This window comes from Leptonychotes weddellii, chromosome 13 (assembly GCF_054177405.1).
Source record: "Leptonychotes weddellii isolate Sample4059 chromosome 13, ASM5417740v2, whole genome shotgun sequence".
Taxonomy (NCBI): domain Eukaryota; kingdom Metazoa; phylum Chordata; class Mammalia; order Carnivora; family Phocidae; genus Leptonychotes; species Leptonychotes weddellii.
Window position 1 is genome coordinate 35,739,603 of NC_138381.1, and position 21,357 is coordinate 35,760,959.

At 34.7% G+C, this 21,357-nt stretch overlaps 1 protein-coding gene and 1 non-coding gene across 2 annotated transcripts in view; one reads left to right on the top strand and one right to left on the bottom strand.

Annotated features, from left to right (window-relative positions):
• Positions 1–7,529: 7,529 nt before the first annotated feature.
• Positions 7,530–21,357, top strand: part of CCDC178 (coiled-coil domain containing 178) — a 346,874-nt gene continuing 333,046 nt past the window's right edge. The window contains exons 1-3 of the mRNA XM_081802535.1: positions 7,530–7,566; positions 9,948–10,037; positions 17,645–17,784. Of these exons, the coding sequence (XP_081658661.1) occupies positions 7,530–7,566; positions 9,948–10,037; positions 17,645–17,784 (267 nt within the window). The remainder of the gene's footprint in view (positions 7,567–9,947; positions 10,038–17,644; positions 17,785–21,357) is intronic.
• LOC115941275 (U6 spliceosomal RNA) lies at positions 7,990–8,096 on the bottom strand. Its single transcript, XR_004076039.1, has one exon. It is a non-coding gene; the product is annotated as a U6 spliceosomal RNA (small nuclear RNA).

A 21,357-nucleotide genomic window follows, 5' to 3' on the forward strand; every position in this document is an offset into this window, starting at 1 on the left:
AAATGGTTGAAAGACTTCAATGTGAGACAGGAGTCCATCAAAATCCTAGAGGAGAACACAGGCAGCAACCTCTTCGACCTGAGCCACAGCAACTTTTTCCTAGAAACATCGCTAAAGGGAAGGGAAGCAAGGGCAAAAATGAACTATTGGGACTTCATTGAGATAAAAAGCTTTTGCACAGCAAAAGAAACAGTCAACAAAACCAAAAGACAACCGACAGAATGGGAGAAGATATTTGCAAATGACATATCAGATAAAGGGCTAGTATCCAAAATCTATAAAGAACTTACCAAACTCAACACCCAAAGAACAGATGATCCAATCAAGGAATGGGCAGAAGATGTGAACAGACATTTTTCCAAAGAAGACATCCAAATGGCCAGCAGACACATGAAAAAGTGCTCAACATCACTAGGCAACCACTATTTGGTATCTATCACAATAGTTTATAGTTTAGTTTAGTTTTTTTTTTTTTGAATCTCATAATAATGGAATTATAAAATATCCATTTTGTTGTCTCTGATTATCTTTGTTCAGTGTATTTTTGAGATTTACCAATGTTATTCCGTGTATTAGTAGTTCATCTTCTTTTTACTGCTTAGCATTATACTATTGCATAACTACATTGTATTTTTGAAATTTAATTTTCTAGTAATGCACATTTAGGTTGTTTCCAATTTCTGCTGTTAGGAGTAAAGATATCACAAATATTTTCAGATAATTTTTTCTGTGGACCTGCACTTTCATTGAGTTAAAGTTTAGCACTGTTTTCGCATTGTAGAGTAGACATACTTAACTTTATAAGAAACTGTCAAGTAATATATTCTTTGAGAATTTTTAAACATTTCAGAGATTGTAAACTAAAATACAAAATGTTTCCATTGTCTCTACATTCCCTCTTTCCAAAGTTAACCAGTCCTAATTGCATCTACAAGTACCTATCAACCCATACATCTCTTTAGAAAACAAAAAGTGATGATGAAACTTATATATAAATTTTTGTCTTCCTGTTTTTCATTTAACAGTGTACCTTGGACTACTTTCTGTATCATCACATAATGATATATCTGTTTGCTATTTGCTTTGTTTTATTTTATTTTCCAGGTATTTGTTATTATACATATAACATTGTGTAAGTGTAGCTTGTACAATGTGATATTTAATACATGTGCATATTGTGAGATGTTTACCACAGTAAGATTATTGAACACATACTTAAGTTTACATAACTACTATTTGTTGTTGTTGTTATGGTGAGAACATGTAGAATCTTTCATAGCAACTTAGTTTTCTATAATTACCATGCTGTATATTACATTTCCAAAACTTATTCTTATAACTGGAAGTTTGTTCCCTTTGACTGAACATCTCATTTCCCCACTTTCCAGCCCCTGGCAACCACTGTTCTATTCTCTGTTTCTATGAGTTTGGTGGCTTTTTTAGATACTACGTATAAGTGAGATCATTTGGTTTTGTCTTTCTCTGTCTTATTTCACTCAGCATAATTCCCTTAAGGTCCATTCATGTTGTTTCAAATGACAGGATTTTCTTCTTTTTTATGGTTGAACAATATCCCATTGAGTTTACATGTGTGTGTGTGTGTGTGTGTGTGTGTGTGTATTGCCATTTGCAATAACATGGATGGAGCTAGAGAGTATAATGCTAAGGAAATAAGTCAGTCAGAAAAACACAAATACCATATGATTTCCCTCATATGTGGAATTTAAGATTCCACCAAATCTTAAGCCACCAAACTCATATATATGAGTTATATATATATATTATTGTATATATCTATATATATAATATATATGTATGTGTGTATATATGTATCTGTATATGGACACTTAAGTTGCTATTGTGCTGATGCTGCAGTGAACATGAGGGTACTGGTATCTCTTTGAGATGGTGATTTAATTTCCTTTAGATATATACCCAGATATGGGATTGCTACAGCACATGGAAGTTCTGTTTTTAATTTCTTGATACTGTTTTCTGTAATAGCTATACAGTATAAATTTATATTTGTACCAACAGTGCATGAGGATTTCCTTTATCTCTGCATTTAATATCTCTTGTCTTTTTGATAATAGCCACTATAACAGATATCTCATGGTGGTGATTTTTAGTTCCCTGATGATCAGTGATGTTGAATACCTTGTCATGTACTTGTTTTCCATTTGTATGTCTTCTTTGGAACAACATCTACTCAGGACCTTTGCCATTTTAAAACTGAATTATTTGTTTTTGTGTTAATGAGTTATATGATTTCCTTATATGTTTTGGATATTAATGACTTATCAGATAGGTGGTTTGTAAATATTTTCTCCCATTCTATAGGTTGCCTTTTCATTATGATGTGCTTTTTTGTTTTTTTTGTTTGTTTGTTTGTTTGTTTTGTTGTTTTTGTGCAGAAGCTTTTAAGCTTGATGTAGTGCCACTTACTGATTTTAGTTTTAGTTGGTTGTGCTTTTGGTTTTTGATGTCATATTGAAAGAATTCTTAGAAGATGTCAATTCCAATGTCAAGGAATTTTTTCTCCATATATTCTTTTAGGAGTTTTATGGTTTTGATCTTACATTTAAGTGTTTAATCCATTCCAAGTTAATTGTTGTGAGTTGTGTAAGATAGGTGTCTGGTCTCATTCCTTTGCATGGGAATATCTAATTTTCCCTGCATTATTTATTTATTTGTTTATAAAATGATAAATCTTTGATTTATTTTCATTTAAGTGTAACTTTTATTTTACTTACAGTGTTACATAGTTTCAGGTGTACAATATAGTACAATTCCATGTATCACCTGGTGCTCATCACAAATGCCCTCCTTAATCCCCATCACCTATTTAATCCCCAACCCCCATCTTCTCTGGTAACCATCAGTTTGTTCTCCATAATTGAGAGTCTGTTTCTTTGTGTGTGTGTGTGTGTCTCTCTCTCCCTTTGCTCATTTGTTTTGTTTCTTAAATTCCACATATGAGGGAAATCATATGGTATTTGTGTTTTTCTGACTGACTTATTTCCTTAGCATTATACTCTCTAGCTCCCTCCATGTTGTTGCAAATGGCAAGATTTCATTATTTTTAAGGCTGAATAGTATTATAATATAATATGGTAATGGTATTTATGGCCGAATATATATCACATCTTCTTTATCCATTCATCAGTTGATGGACAATTTGGCTGCTTCCATATCTTGACTATTGTAAATAATGCTGCTATAAGCATGGGGTGTGTGTATCCCTTTAATAGTGTTTTGTATTCTTTGGGTAAATTCCCAGTAGTGCAATTGCTGGATTGTAGGGTAGTTCTATTTTTAACTTTTTGAGTAACCTCCATACTGTTTTCCATATGGCTTCACCAGTTTGCATTCCCACCAGCAATGCATGAGGGTTCCTTTTTTCTCCATATCTTCATCAACACGTGTTGTTTCTTGTGTTTTTTATTTTAGCCATTCTGACAGGTGTGAGGTGATATCTCACTGTAGGTTTGATTTGCATTTCCCTGATGATCAGTGATGCTGATCATCTTTTCATGTGTCTGTTGGCCATCTGTATGTCTTCTTTGGAGAAATATCTATTCCTGTCTTCTGTCCATTTTTTAATTGGATAATTTATTTTTTGGGTGTTGAGATTTATTAGATCTTTATATATTTTGCATGCTAACCCTTTGTCAGATATGTCATTTGTAAATATCTTCTCCCATTCAGTAGGATACCTTTTAGTTTTGCTGATTGTTTCCTTTGCTGTGCAGAAGCTTTTCATTTTGATGTAGTCCCAGTAGTTTATTTTGCTTTTGTTTCTCTTTCCTCAGGAGAAATATCTAGAAAAAAGTTGCTACAGCCAGTGTCAAAGAAGTTACTGCTTGTGTTTTTGGTGTACTTGTAAATGGGATTGTTTTCTTAATTTTTCTCTTTCTGCTGCTTCATTATTGGTGTATAGAAATGCAACAGATTTCTGTACATTGATTTTGTACATCCATTATGATTTTTTCGTGAGACTTTACTAACTTGCTGCGGCTAGGACTTCAAATACTGTGTTGAATAGAATTGGTGAGGGTGGACATTCTTGTGTTATTCCTGACCTTAGGGGGAAAGCTCTCAGTTTTTCCCCATTGAGGATGATGTTTGCTGTGGGTTTTTCATATACGGCCTTTATGATGAGGTGTGTTCCCTCTAAACCTACCCTGTTGAAGGTTTTTATCATGACTGGATGTTGTACTTTGTCAAATGCTTTTTCTGCCATGTATTGAAATGATCATATGGTTTTTATCCTTTCTCCTTTGCATCCTGAAAATAAATCCTATCTGATTGTGGCAATTGATTTTTTTAATGTATTGTTGAATTCAGTTTCCTACTATTTTATTGACAATTTTTGCATCTATGTTCATCAGGGATATTGGCCTATAGTTCTTTTTTTAGTGGTGATTTTATCTGATTTTGGTATCAAGATAATGCTGGCCTTATAGAATGAATTTGGAAGTGTTCCTTTCTTTTTGTTTTTTTGGAATAGTTTGAGAAGAATAGGTATTAACTCTTCTTTAAATGTTTGGTAGAATTCGCCTGTGAAGCCATCTGGTCCTGGACTTCTGTTTGTTGAGAGTTTTTTGATTACTGATTCAATTTCTTTGCTGGTATCAGTCTATTCAAATTTTCTATTTCTTCCTGTTTCAGTTTTGGTAGTTTATATGTTTCTGGGAATTTATGTCTTCTAAGCTGCCCAATTGGTTGGTATCTAGATTTTTATATTTTCTTATAATTTTTTGTATTTCTGTGGTGTTGGTTATTTCTCCTCTCTCATTTGTGACTTTGTGTCCTTTCTCATTTCTTTTTGACAAGTCTGGCTAGAAGTTCATCAATTTTATTAGTTTTTTCAAAGAACCATCTCCTGGTTTCATGGATTTGCTCTATTGTCTTTTTAGTTTCTATATCATTTTTCTCTCTACTGTTTATTATTTCCTTCCTTTTCCTGATTTTATATTTTGTTTGTTGTTCTTTCACTAGCTTGTAAGTTTAGGTTGTTTATTTGATTTTTTTTTTTTTCTCACTTCTTGAGGTAGGCCTGTATTGCAATTAACTTCCCTCTTAGAATGTTGCATCTCAAAGGTTTTGGGCCATTGTGTTTTCATTTTCATATGTTTCCGTGTACTTTTTTATTTCTGTTTTTATTTCCTGGTTGAAGTATTCATTGTTTAGTGGCATGTTACGTAACCTCCATGCATTTGTGTTCTTTTCAGGTTTTTTCTTGTAATTGACTTTAGATTCTATGGCCTTGTGGTCAGAAAAGATGCATGGTATTGACTTATCTTCTTGATTTTGTTGGGACTGGTTTTGTGGGCTATTTTGTCATCTATTCTGGAGAATATTCATGTGCACTTGAAAAGAATGTGTATTTTGCTGTTTTAGGATGGAATGTCCTGAATATATCTGTTAAACCCATCTGTTCCAGTGTGTCATTCAAAGCCATTGTTTTCTTGTTGATTTTCTGTTAGATGATCTGTCCATTGATGTAAGTGGGGTGTTAATGTACCCTACTATTATATTATTATCAATTAGTTCCTTTATATTTGTTATTAACTGTTTTATGTATTTGGGTGCTCCTATGTTGGGTACATATTTACAATTGTTATATCTTCTTATTGGATTGTCTCCTCTATTATTATATAGTATCCTTCTTTGTCTCTTGTTACAGTATTTGTTTTAAAGTCTATTTTGGTGAAATAAGGATTGCTACTCCAGCTTTGTTTTGACATCCATTTGCATGATAGATGTTTCTCCATCCCCTCACTTTCAATCTTCAGATATCTTTGGATCTAAAATGAGTCTCTTATAGGCAGCATATAGATAGGTCTTATTTTTTTTCCCCATTCTTCACCTTATGTCTTTTGATTGGAGTGTTTAGTCCATTTATATTTAAAGTAATTATTGATAGATCTGTATTTATTGGCATTTTATTACTTGTGGTTGTTTTTGAAGATTTTCTCTGTACCTTTCCTGTCTTTTTCTCTTTCATGTTTTGTTGTTTTTCTTTAGTGAACTATTTCAATTTCTTTCTCTTTATTTTTTCCCTCTTTACTACTGGTTCTTGATATATGGTTACCATTAGGGTTCTATATAACCTCCTCTGCATATAGCAGTCTATATCAAGTTGATGATCGCTTAAGTTTGAACCCATTCTTTACTACTCTGCTCCCCATGTTTTAGGTATATGGTGTCATATTTTATATCCTTTTCTTTGTGAGCTCCTTGACTGATTTTTTACAGAAATTTTTCGTTTTCACTGCTTTTGTGTTTCCTTCTTTATAGTGTCACTTTTGGTCTCTCTTTTCCACTAAAAGAGTCCCCTTTAATATATCTTGCAGGGCTGGTTTAGTGGTCACAAACCCCTTTAGTTTTTGTTTGGGAAACTCTATCTATCCTTCTATTCTGAATGATGCCTTGCTGGATAGAGCATTCTTGGCTGCAGATTTTTCCTATTCAGCACTTTGAATATATCATATCACTCCCTTCTGGCTTGTAAATTTTCTGTTGAAATGTCTCCTGCTAGCCTTATGGATTTTCTCTTGTAAGTTAATAACTTCTTTTGTGTTGCTGCTCTTAAGATTTTTTTCTGTATCACTATATTTTGCAAGTTTAATTACATTATGTCTTGGTGTGAATCTGCTTTTATTGATTTTGATGAGAGTTCTCTGTGCCTCCTGGATCTGGATATCTGTTTACTTTCCAGATTAGGGATGTTTTCAGCTATTATAAACTATAAATAAATTTTCTGCCCCCTTTCTCTCTCTTCTTCTGGGACTCCTATAATATAAAAGTTATTAATTATGTTTAGTGGGGTCACTGTGTTTCCTAAATCTATTTTCATTTTGTGTAATTCTTTTGTCTCTCTTTTGTTCAGCTTGATTACTTTCCATTACTCTGTGTTGTAATTCGTTCCTCTGCTTCTGCCATCCTGCTATTCATTTCATCAAGTATTTTTTTTTCATTTATTGAGCCCTTTTTCTTGTCTATGTTATTCCTTATCTCTGTGTTGAGAGTCTCATTCATGTCTTCTACTCTTTTCTCAAGTCCAGTATCCTTATGATCATTGCCCCCCTCAGAGCTGGCCTGCTTAGGTTCCACTAACACCAGAGTGAGCAAGGACAGCCCACAGCAGGCAGAGAGTCATTGTAGACAAATGCACTGAAAGGAAAAGTGACTCAGACACAATAGCAGGGAATAAGCACATACATAGGATACTCTCCTGAAGTGCCAGGTTCTGGTAAACAGGGGACATTGCACTGCAGGGCATTCCAGGACCTCCTCTTCATAAAGTCAATACTTTCAAGAGCAGATAACATAGCTGACTTTCTTAAAATACTGAAATAGATACAAGAGAGGGAGACAAAATGAGGAGATAGAGAAATTTATCCCAAATGAAAGAACAGGACAAGACCCCAGCCAGAGATCTAAGCAAAACAGATATAAATAATGCCTGATAGAGAATTTAAAGCAAGGATCACAAGGAATTTGGGACTTGGGTGGTGCCCAACATGATTTATGGAAGAGCTGTCCCGTCTCCTTTGTCAAGTATTGGTTCATCATATATGCATGTTTTTTTTTCTGGGCTCTTCTATTCTGTTCTCCTGATTTTTGCGTTATGTTTTTATGCCAGTACCATACTTTCTTGATTATTATAGCTTTGTAATATAGTTTGAAATAGTGAAGTGTGATGCCTCCAGCTTTTTTCTTTTTTTCTCATGGTTGCTTTGGCTCTGGAGGATCTTTTGTGGATCCATAAGAATTTTAGAATTTTTTGTCTGTTTCTGTGGGAAATGCCATTGGATTTTGATAGGGTTTGATTGAATGGACATTTTAACAAAATTTACTCTGCTGATCCATGAGCACAGGATATCTCTCCATCTATTTGTGTTCTTCAGTTTCTTTCATCAATGTCTTATAGTTTTTGATGTATAAATCTTTCACTGTCTTGGTTAAATTTATCCGAAGTATTTTATTCTTTTCATGCTATTGTATTTGTGTGTCGTCCTTACGCAGGGGCAATGCTAATTTTCTCTGTATTGTTGCAATTTTAGTATATGTGCTGTGGAAGCAAGCACTTTTTCATGATATTATACATGGGATTGTTTTGTCTGATAGAAATATAGGTACCTCTAATCTCTCTTTCCATTTGCATGGAATATATTTTTCCATCCCTTCACTTTGAGCCTTATGTGTCTTTAAAGCTGAAATGAGTTTTTAGTAGCATATAGTTGGGTCTTTTTTTAAAAAAATCCATTCAGCTGGGCACCTGGGTGGCTCAGTTGGTTAAGCGACTGCCTTTGGCTCAGGTCATGATCCTGGAGTCCCGGGATCGAGTCCCGCATCGGGCTCCCTGCTCGGCAGGGAGTCTGCTTCTCCCTCTGACCCTCCCCCCTCTCATGTGCTTGCTCTCTCTCATTCTCGCTCTCTCAAATGAATAAATAAATCTTTAAAAAAAAAAAAAAAGGAAAAAAAATCCATTCAGCCACTCTATGCCATTTGTTTGGAGAACTTTATTTATATTTAAAATGATTATTGGAAAAATAAATAAAATTATTATCAGTAGGTAAGGACTTAGTAATGCCATCTTGTTGATTATTTGCTGTCTGTTTTATATTTCTTTTGTTCATTTCTTCCTCTCTTCCTGTCTTTCTTTATGAATTGATGATTTCCCATAGTGGTATACTCTGATTCCCTTCTTCTCTTGTGTATCTACTATAGGTTTTGCTTTGTAGTTACCTTAAGGCTTACACAAAACATTTTATAGTTATGATAGTATACTTTAAGCTGATTAACAACTTCAATCATATACAAAAACTCTACCCTTTTATGCTTTCCTTTTTATGTTTCTGATGTCACAATTTACATCTTTTTATATTGTGTATCCATTAGTAAGTTATTGCAGCTATAGCTATTTTTCATGTTTCTTTAATCTATATACTAGAGTTAAGCGATTAGCACATCACTATATTATAGTATTGGAGTATTCTGAAATTGACATATACTTATTTTTACTGATGTGTTTTATTCTTTCAAATGTTATTAATTAAAGTCTTTTCATTTCTGCTTGAAGAGCTCCTTTCAGCATATCTTGTAAGGCAGATCTGGTGGTGATGAACTCCCTCACTTCGTGCTTGTCTCGGAAACACTTTCTCTCTCTTTCATTTTAGAAGGAAAACTTTGCTGGCAAAGCTCATGGGGTCCTCTGCAGAGCAGGCCACTGGGAATTGTGATCACTTTCTTTGTATGACTATATTAGTAGCCTCTGCCCTTCTTCCTTGTTTGAAGCCATTTCCATAAGTCTTGCCTTTGCCTGTCTCTGAGTAAGATTAAACTAGAACAGGTCGTTTGTGCAGTGCCCTAAAAGGGCGTGGAAGCTGTTCTCTCACGCTGTTCTCCCTTTCCCAGTGTGGGGAACTATTTCAAGCTGGAGTATTCCCTCTTGGTGCTGAGCAATGTTGGCCTGGTGAATTGGATGATGCAGTCAAAATGAAACTGTCTTCCTTCCCTTTTTGTGAGGTTATTCATAGGCTTTTTTGTTCCACTGTGTTGCTGAAGTTTGTTGAATGGATTCCTGAGCTCTCCGAGAACTATTTTTGTTTGTTCATAGCCATCTAACTATTGAACTTCATTGTAGGATGGAGGCTAGAGTCTCCTACTCCATTGTTTTGGCGATGTCACTCTGGACAGTCTCTCGATGTTTGCTTTTAATAGATGAATGCTATTTTGAATACCTTCTTTTGAGAGTTAACCCAACTGAAGGACCAGAGAAGACATCTAAATATATTCTACTGTGGATTTGGTTAATATTTGAATTATAGTTGCTTTTGCAAGGACAATACTTTTACAACATAGTTTTACATATTATTTTGCTTATTTAAAAAATTTATATTAACTGCTCATTGTAATTTTTGTTTTCTTTTTAAAAGACAATGCCATATCACAAGCTTTGGTTCTGTTTGGTGCCCCTAAGGAAGGCATTGAGATTTTTCATGAAAATAAAATGACAAATACTGAAGGTAAGGACTGAATGTAAGTTACATAGTTACCTTTGTAAGCTATATTTACATTTAGCATTAGTTTGTGATGTCCATATTATATTCTTATTAAGAAATGAATCATAAATGTCACTAATAGTTAACATAGTAATGATATATAATATTAAAAGTACAATATTATAATCTATTTTATTAATAGTATATTAATTATATTTAAGCTGTAAGAATTTTTTATAATTTCAGAAATGTTGAATTTTTAAAATAAACATTTTCTTTATTGCTTATGCCAAGACTAGCAGGTGCTAGATCCTTTCCAGTTCATTGAGGATATGTTTCTTAGAAGAAAAAAGAAGTAGGACTAATATTTTCATGGTGTGAAATCCAGAATTAAGAATCTATAAAACATTAGCTCTTGCAAGTGTTTCTGATACTGTATGTGGAAAGAGGTAGAAAGAGATGACAAAAGGCATAGATTTCATGTATAGGGGCTCATGCTTATTTATTTTCAGTTTATTTTGTTGAAGAACTCTGTATTAATCAAAAAATTCTAATCTTGATTTTGGTAAACTTCTGCTCTGGAGATTTTCAGTTTGACAGGATAAAATTGGGATAAGGTGACATTCTGATTCTTTATCTATTTCTCTCTGATATCTTTATCTTCTCTCTCTCTAGAAATGTTTATTAGAATTTTAATCTCCTGGCTTAGGGTTTATTGCCATAGTTTGGGACAAACTTTTTAAAATATCCAATGATTGGTTTATGAAACAGTTAATTCAAGACACTGGAATATACATGTGCTAGTAGGATATAGAGTTATTTAAGACATGATCCTTATATGGAGTGTATAATCTTGCAGGCCAGATAAAATATAACTGTAAACAATTAGTACAACACAACAGAAAAGAATGGCTATATAGAGTAATAGCAGAGATGGCACAAGGTAATTAAAAGTTTCTGTACCCAATTCCAGTGTATAAGCATGGGGTCTCCCCACTACCAAGCAATTCTTGGACATGATCAAGGGTCCTACAATTCAGCTCAGTTCTGACACTGTCTACCCGGAAATAGAGTTAGGTCCCACAAGTTAAGGGTTTAGTGCTTCAAGGCTTCCCCTCCCCCCACTGCAGAGGCCAATCAAAGGTACAGGTTATCACCTGTGCTTCTGACCAACTACTAGAGGTTCCAGTGAAACCCCCTCCTTGGGTTTGCTAGAATGGCTCCCAGAACTCAGAAAAACATTTTTACTTACTAGATTACTGGTTTATTTAAAAAGGATATGACTTGGGAACAGCTAGATGGAAGAAATGTATAGAGTAAAGTAGTGGAAAGGGTACAGATCTTCCACGCCCCCTTTGAGTTTGCACTCTCCGCAAATCTGCACCTGTTCACCAACCTGGAAGCTCTCCAAACCCTGTCCTTTTGGGTTTTTGTGGAGTCGTCTTTATATAGGCATGATTGATTAAATCATTGGACATTGGCAATTGATTCAACCCTCCAGCCCCTCTCCCTTCCCTGGAGGTCTGGAATGGGACTAAAAGTTCCAATTCTCCAATCATGTTCTAACTTTCCAATCATATTTCTTCCCATTCTCTTGCTTGTCTTTTCATTCATTTAAATATCTGTTTGAGGAGTTGAATGTTTTGTCTTTGATGAAGTCTAATTTATTATTTTTTCTTTTATGTTTCTTCTCCCTCCATTCCTTCCTTCTTTCCTTTCTGCCTTCCTGCCTGCCTGCCTGCCTGCCTGTACTTTAAAGATACTTTTTTATTACATTCTGGCTTGCATTTTTTTTCTGATGAGAAATGTAGCAGTTATTCATACCCATGTTCCCATTATGTTATGTTCCCTTTTGTTCTCTGGCTACTTTAAAGAATTCCTTTTTATTATTGTTTTTCAGTAATTTGACTGTGATATTCCCAGATGTAGTTAGTTCTCTTGATATTTTAATTGTTTGGGATTTGCTGAGGTTCTTAGATATGTAAGTGTTTTTTCATCAAATTGTGAAATAATGTGGCCATTATTTCTACAAATATTTTTCACTCCAAATTTCTTGTTTTTGAAGAACCTTAACCTTACACATGTTAGATTATTTGATTTTTGTCACACAGTTTTTTGAGGATCTGTTCTTTTTTCATTTTCTTTCTGTTCTTTAGATTGGATGATTTCTGTCATTTCATCTGCACATTCACTGAGCCTTTACCCTGTCCATTTGTTGTCAAGGCCAACCAATATATTTGTTAATTTAAATTTTCATATTTGCAGTTCTGGAATTTCCATTTGGTTCATTTTCATAGTTTTCATTTTTATACTAATCTTCTTATATGTTCACTTATTAAGGCCATATTTTCCTTTAATTACTTGAACATACTTTTTTTTTTACTTTTTTGAATATATTTATAATAGCTACTTTAAAATCTTTGCTGTATATACATAGCTTCTGGGCCAACTTGGTTTCGGTTTCTACTGATTTTTTTCTAGACTTTTAAAACACACTTTCCTGTTTCTTTGTATGATTTAATACTGGATATTTGTGTAGTACATTGTGAAGACTCTGGATTCTGCTATCTTTCTCTGAAGGAAATTGATTCCTTTTCTAGCAGACAGCTCAGTCAGTCATTTGATCAACTTAAAAGTAGTATATGCTTGGTTTTATGCAAAAGTGAAGATATATATATGTGTGTCTACACACACATTCACACACACACGCACACACACACAAGGAATTTACCAATCCCCTCTAATTTGGCTAAATTCTGTCTCCTCCACATATTATATTATAGCTTGATTTTAAACTTTTTTGGTGGGTGTAGAGGAGGCTCTTCTCTAATGTACAGTCCTTCTTCCTAAGCTGTAACACAAGAGAGTGTTCTGAGGCATTGATGAAATCTCTACATTCTGTCAGTACTGGACTTCTAAGGTTTTCTCCTCATCCCTCGCCAGTACGCTTTTACCAACACCACTCAACCTCTAGTGTTTTTGTTCCTTTCTCAATCCCATAGCATATATTCTCTATTAACCTTCAGGTAATTTTGCTCTGCGTACACGTACAGTCTAGCCCTTATCTACAGATGCAGAGAGCACTCTCACATGGATTTCTGGGGGTCCTTCTCTGCACGGCTATGTCCTTTTCAGTTCCCTGCCCTGAAGATTCTGTCTCCATTACCCATGGTACTAGTCTTTGCCCTTTATCTCAGCAGGATTTCCATGCTCTTTTCTTACCCCAGATCTCTATATTTTAGTTGAAAAATTGTCCCTTGGCAGAGAGCATGGTGATTATGGGGCTCAACCTTATGAATTTTCCTTTCTCAGGAATCAAAAGTGGGCATTCCTATTTTCTAATGTCTGAAAACAGTTGTGTCACATATTTTTTCCAGGCTTGGAAGACTGAATCTTTATCAGTTACTCCTTCACAGATGGTAGTAGAAATACTGATTAATGGGGTTTGTGAATGAAGATTTCATAAAGTTGAGAGAACAGAAGCCAGTTTACAGCATGGTAAAATTAAAAAAAGAGGGATTTATTCATTCATTCATTTATTCAACAGTTTTTTAAGGCACTAAACATAGTTTCTCTCCATAAAGAATGTAGAACTTCATGGGGAAGATGGATGGGGAAACAGATAAATGTGACACAGCTGAATACTAATAAAGGGATAGAAAATGCTATGGCTAGGTGTAGCCAAATGTCTGAAAGATTCAAGAATTCCTCATAGAGAAAGAGCCATGTAAGTTGCATAGAAATTTCAGTTTGAAGAAGAGATCAGAATATGAGAATATTGTGGCTGCTGGTATAGATTGCTCATTTGGAAAGAATTGTTAGTCAAAGCAAAATTTACTATAAGATAATAGCTGTAGGAAGTTGTCAGACACAGTAATAGGAAGACCTGTGATTACTTAAGGGAAGCAAAGCTAAATACATTGAAATTGCAGATTTTGAAAAGACTGAAGGGAATGGAGATAAGGGAACACTGAACAGAGCCATTTATGTAGTGGTTAGAGTAGATGCAGTCTTTAGTCATCTCCGACTCGAGTCTGTGCATATTATTTTATGTATTCAGTGATAAGTGTCTTCAACCTTGTAAGGTTCAATGAAAAGAAAGTAACTCTAATATCATGGAAAGGTCACCCCCTGCCCCCCGATGCCCCCAGTGGGTAACAAAAACTAAAGGGAAATTTGTTTCTGTAAAAAAAAAAAAAAAAAATTAAAGGTACTTCCTGTTCATCAAACAGGCTTTGCAAAGAATAGAAATTATTTCTAAACTTGAGAGTATTGACTTTTTCTACATTTTGGAAAGAAAATCAGGATGTTAAAAAGAATAACAGAATGTGAAAAACAAATCTGTGTTGAGAGAAGTTTTCTCCTGAGTACTGAGTTCAGATAAAGGGATGATACAATAACTGGGGTGATGGACATAAAGGAACTACATATTAAAAGCAGGAGAGAAGGAAGGATGGACTGGGTGAATAAATTACATAAGGATGACATTCACAGAGCAAGGAGAGTTGGCAGTTTATGAACATAGGATTTTTATTTCATTTGCCCACATAATCAGCCAGTCCATATTTTTCCTCAAATGGAAGTTTCATGTTGCAGAAACAAACCACAAGTGTAGCCTAGATCCAGGAAGATCTCACTTACCTCTTAGGCATTGATTCTGAGCAAGGAAGTTAAAGTTGGCCAGATGTTTAGAGAGGATGAAAGTCTTGCTTGAGCTTACGTCTTTAAAGACTCACCCTGAGGGGCACCTGGGTGGCTCAGTCAGTTAAGTGTCTGACTCTTGATTTCAGCTCATGTCCAGATCTCAAGGTCCTGGGATAGAGCCCTGTGTCTGTCTCCAAACTCACTGGGATGTCTTCTTGAGGATTATCTCTTTCCCTCTCCCTCACTCATCCCCCCCGCCAAAAAAAAATTTAGATAAATCTTTAAAAGAAAATAGACTCACCCTGACAATTTGTGCACAGGCTTCACGAGGAGAAGTTCTGTCAATATGCTTGACTAAAATCATTAATTAGTTGTATCATGAAATTTTAGGTAAAAAGGATTTTATATAACACCCCACCAACCCGTTCATTTATTAAGTGAGAAACCTGAGATTGGAGATTGAGTAGTTTTTTTTTTTTTTTTTAAAGATTTTATTTATTTATTCGACAGAGAGAGTGAGAGAGTACAAGCAGGGAGGAGTAGTAGAGGGAGAGAGAGAAGCAGGCTTCCCGCTGAGTAGGGAGCCTGACGCAGGGCTCCATCCCAAGACCCTGAGATCATGACCTGAGCCGAAGGCAGACACAACCATCTGAGCCACCCAGGCGCCCCTAGAGACTGAGTAGTTTTAACTTAAGCATAGTTAGTTATCACTCCAGTCAAAAAGTGAATGAACCTGGACATCTAGTTTAGTGATCTAGGGTGTCTCTTTAAGCTGGGTAGAATTAAAAAGAAACAGGAAAGTTTTAACTTAGACTACGTCTGTATTAGAATAAAAACAGTGATAATAACTCCTGAATTCTGGTTCTGGGTTGTGCTACTTATGATGTCATGTCTTTTACAGACTTTTAGTGCAAATTTTAACTTCATAGTATTTCATTTTCTCCACGTTACCATATGTAAAATGTTAATCCTAAACCATGGGGTGCTATGAAAATTAATTAGTATTCACATAATAGGTTTAGAGTAGTACGTGCCGAAAAATGTCAAATGAGTCATTACTATCCTTTTTTCTCCACATTTAATGAAGCAAACAAGTGTTTTGAGTATAAGGACAACTGCCTGGTTGTTAAATGTGTTTTAAAACTTTCTTATTTCTAGAGGGAAGGGCAACATGCCCTTATCAAGATATTTGGATAGGAGATCAATATGTAATTTTCACCAGCTTGTTCTTTAGTCCTATGACTATTATGGAGATGAAAATACATATCTATATATGAACTAAAGAGGAAAGATGGAATATAACACACAAAATATTCATAGCAAATATATGTGCTGAGTATAGAGCAAACTAAGATACATTAGAATACCAGGACTGATATCTTGAAGGAACAATCAAAATTCAAAAACAAATGAAAATATGAAGTATTTGAGATGCCCTGAAATATATTTTTAGGACTGCTTCTCTTTATTTTGCTATCTTTTTAAAAATATAAAAACAACCTTCAAAGTATAGCTTATACTCCAAAGCCAAGGAGACATAGTTCAAGACAGCTTTCTCACCTACCAGCTCTGTAGAAATGGACACATTATATAACTTAACTTCTCTAAGCCTTTGTTCCTTATCTATGAAATCAAGGTAATAATCCCATTTCACAAGATTGTTGTGAGGATTAAATAAAATGTGGAATCAAAAGTATTTAGCATAGTTCCATGATTGGCACATATTTTTAGTTCTTAAAAAATGTTAAAATATATATGTATATATAATATATGAGATAGGGTAAATGCTTTTGTTTATAAGTGAAGGAGATACACTATTTTCACAGAGATTGTGCTTTTGGAGGAGGGTATTATGAGACTTTATTTAAAAGATATTTAGGGGCGCCTGGGTGGCTCAGTCGTTAAGCTTCTGCCTTCGGCTCAGGTCATGATCCCATGGTCCTGGGATCGAGCCCTGCATTGGGTTCCCTGCTCAGCGGGAAGCCTGCTTCTCCCTCTCCCACTCCCCCTGCTTGTGTTCCCTCTCTCACTGTCTCTCTTTCTCTGTCAAATAAATACATAAAATCTTTTTTAAAAAAGATATTTAAAAGATTGCTGTTTAAATGAAGGTATTTACTGTCTCTGGGTTGGCAGTGAAACAAAAAAGCACAGGCAACAGTGTAAGTTCTATGTTCTTCAAGGTCAACTGAAATGAGGACATCACACTGTTCTCACTGAGGCACCAAGCCTATTTTGTGTCTTGCATTTAAGATCAGTGATTGCAGCTATAATCCAGCCCAATAGAGTCCTTAGAGGCAAAAAGACTGCAAGTAAGCACTTTGGTGGAGTTTCATGGACAACTTTGCTGTGCTTCTGCAACCTTCAGTTGATTCAGGACATGCCAGGATTAGAATCACTGAGGCACATCGGACTGAGTGGATTTTATGATGAGTACAACTTGAATGCTATAGTGGGAACATCAATCACTCTTTGCATGAGACTCCAATTTTCAGAAATGGAAGGTAGAAAATGAGGTTATTATAAGAATGAAGGGGACCTGCTTTTTTTTTTTTTTTTTTTTTCCCTAGCAAGAGAAATTCATGCTGGATTTAAAGAAGAACTTCTTCAATGCATGAGTGGTTGGATATTTACACTGGAAGATGTGGACTCTTTGAAGGGAGAATTTAAAATATATTTCAAAGTCATTTTTTAAGTGATCCAGGAACTACTTAGAAACAATTGGATTAACTGGTTTTCTGCCTTTTTTCTTTAGTTTTTTTTTTTTCAATGTTTAGTTCATGATGTTATGGAACACTTTATATAATTATATAATTTTAATACCATCATTATCATTCTATTATTTTCTGAAATATTTATCAATTTGTTTATTAAAGAAATTTAAAAAGTATTAGTATTAATGAAGCAGAATATTGTTTGCATATTCTGAACATCACAGTTTACTATTTTGTATGTAACTATTAACGAATTCTGTCTGCTTTATTTTTAAGGGGTGAATAAAGGCATTTACTTTAGCTATCCATGTCGACGTCAAAGCTGTGCTTTAGTAAACATCCCAGCACCATGTGTCAACAAAATGATTTCACACATTGAAGATTTGGAATCTAAAATACAAGAGCATTTGAAACGGGTAAGATTTAAAATGCTAACATTTTTGTAAACTCTATAGAGACTGTAAGGGCTGTTATTTATAGAGCTCAGGGAGTTTTTTTAATGATATTGGAATATTTTATAGAATTTTTGCTCAGTTGTGTAATTTACTAATCTAGACATGTTTTTGATAGTCTCACTTCATAAAGGTGAAACGACCTTACTAAATAGATTTTTTCCCTACCTCTTTGTTCCTTATCCGGAAGCAATCATGCTAAGTAGTAATTTCCATAAGCCACTTGACTAGTAAATTAAATAGTATTTACATTGTTTTTAGGGACACTAAACTGATTAGATGATTAGATGAGTAAATTGGTGTGTAGAAGGACAGCGTGCCCTTTTTAATGAGTTATTTTGTTCTAAAGAAATGCTTAATAGGTCTGTTGAAAGAGAATGTAATGATTCTTTCTTTTTAACCTGTTTGCCTTTATTATTCTTAAGGGACTTCAATCTTGAAATCACTGTAACTTTCGGTTATCTTCAGATGATTTAGGAATGATAAATACCTTCTCATACCTTTTATTAAGATTATTCTGAACAATTAGTGCAAAATTAGATTGCCCAAGCAGGAGGATGAGTTTGTGCTATTTCGCTTCCCTCACCACCGTTACTGGATCTGGCTCTGAGAAAGTTCTGATGGAGCAGTCATGATGCTTGATGTAGGGTGATGTCTCCTTCAAGAGGCATTAGAGTTCAGTCCTTAAAATTGCAGACTTTAGAGCCACATGTTCTGTGACCTTAGATAAAAATGGAGGTAATGACATTGTGTTGGACAAAATGCCAGCATATGATATGCACTCAATATATATTAGCTATTGTTATTTCTATAATATTATCATTTTATATTAGTATTATATTTATTTGTATTTATTATATTTATTTTTGTTCCTTCTTTGTTTCTCCAAATCAGCATACCTTTTCAGAAAATGCTTTGTGTGTCATAGGTCTGATAGTGTCCTGGGCTTTGAGAAATACTATTAAGTAGATAGAAGAGAATTAATCTTTATTGATATGATATGCTGTATACTTCACATGTTTTTTAATTAATGATTAGGCTTTTTTTAAATAATGAAAATAGATTTACAGGTGTTTTAATAATTCCAATAGCTGTGATTATAATAGCTATAGTATAATAGCTATATTAATAATTATAATTGCTCAAAACTATTTTTAAATGGTTATTCTTTTTTTTCTTAAAGATTTTATTTATTCATTTGACACCGAGAGAGAGAACCCACAAGCAGGGGGAGTGGGAGAGGGAGAAGCAGGCTCCTGGCTGAGCAGGGAGCCCGATGCGGGGCTCTATCCCAGGACCCTGGGATCATGACCTGAGCCGAAGGCAGACGTTTAACCAACTGAGCCACCCAGGTGCCCCTTAAATGGTTATTCTTTTATCTAATTGATAGATGGGGAAATAACAATTTAAACAGTTGAGAAACTTGTCCAAGATCACAAGACAGAATTGGGATTTGAACCCACTGTCTGTTATCAAAAACCATGTTTTTTACGCAATCCCACTTGGGATTCTGAGCAGCTGATAAACTGTTAAACACTATGGATAATAGGCCAGCTAAAAGATTACCTTAGATGAAATAATTCACAAAGTAAACAGATATTTTATAGCTTATCTTCAGGAAAACTGAAAAAAAGAGCATTTCTTATGTAAATATGTTATGAAAATGAGCCAGCTGAATAAATAAAAAGGCCTTATAAAGACCAGGATCTTGGGGCGCCTGGGTGGCTCAGTCGGTTAAACGTCTGCCTTCGGCTCAGGTCATGATCCCAGGGTCCTGGGATCGAGCCCCGTATCAGGCTCCCTGCTCAGCGGGAAGCCTGCTTCTCCCTCTCCCACTCCCCCTGCTTGTGCTATCACTAGCACGAGTGTGCTCTCTCAAGTAAATTTAAAAAATTAAAAAAAAAAAAAAAAAAAGACCAGCATCAGAGTGACTTGCTTTTTGCTGTCTTCTGGTGCTTAGCTTAGAGCCTGATACATAGTAGGTGCTCAATAAATGTCTGTTGAATGGAAAAAAAATGAGGACCTGAAGCAGAACCTTTCTTTTCTAGATACATCTGAGACACCTATCCACCCAATACAGGAAAGAGCTACCATTTACCAAGCATCTATGATTTTCTAGGGGCGTCTGGGTGGCGCAGTTGGTTAAGCATCTGACTTGGTTTCACCTCAGGTCCTGATCTCAGGGTCCTGAGATCAGCCCCATGTTGGGCTCTATGCTCAGCGCAGTGTCTGCTTGAGATTCTCTCTCTCCCTCTGCCTCTGCCGCTACCCCCTGCGCCTGCAATCTCTCTCTTTCCCTCTCAAATAAAAAATCTTTAAAAAAAAGTAAAAAAACAAAAACATCTGCTATTTTCTAGTCACTTACCAAATATATATTTCTGTTTTTGTACCTCACAGGAATCCTATTTTATTGGTAAAAATTCTAATATTCAGGGATGTCCAATAATTTATACATCATCATACAGGTAGTAAGCATTAGAGTTAGAATTTGAATCGAGTTCCTTCTGACACCAAATCCCCTTTCAGTTTTTATTTTGTAATCCTTAAGGGCAAGAGAAGGCCTTAATTCTCACATTGACATGGAATGTTAGTTAGTACTTTGACAACATGAAGTACACAAATAACAATGTCAGATAAATACACTTCTAGACAAAAACTGTAATAATGATAATAATGTGTTAACAAGTAAATATACACATAAACATTATTTGAAAGATTGTGAAATGAATGCTCATAACTTTTAAAAAAAAAATTCAGGACTTATTTTAGGCTTTTTCTACTTTCTAAATTTAAAAAAAATGTTATTTTATTTTGACTACATATTTGGTAGTTAGATTTGCTAGTGTTGAACTGATAAAAGAGTATAGTTATAGAGTATATTTATTTATGTTTCTTATGCTATATTTTTTGTTTAGGTCACCACAACTATTCAACTATTGATTAGACATTTAATTATATTTGAATTAATATTTTGGGAATGAAATGGTAGCCACCTATCTTATTTAAAGATGAATATTTTTTTTTCTCTGACTAACCTACCAAAATGAAAAGAACTTTAAAATATTACTTGGAAAAATGAACTTTTAGTAGTATTGGTTAGACAACTTTATATTCATAGTCTTTATTGAAAATTTTTTTTCTTTTTTCTTTTTTTAATTTTATTTTATTATGTTATGTTAATCACCATACATTACATCATTAGTTTTTGATGTAGAGTTCCATGAACCATTATTTGCATGTAACACCCAGTGCTCCATTCAATACATGCCCTCTTTAATACCCATCACCAGGCTAACCCATCCCCCTCCCCTCTAGAACCCTCAGTTTGTTTCTCAGAGTCCATAGTCTCTCATGGTTCGTCTCCCCCTCCGATTTCCCCCCCTTCATTTTTCCCTTCCTACTATTTTTTTTTTTAACATAAATGTATTATTTATTTCAGAGGTACAGGTCTGTGATTCAACAGTCTTACACAATTCATAGCATTCACCATAGCACATACCCTCCCCAGTGTCCATCACCCAGCCACCCCATCCCTCC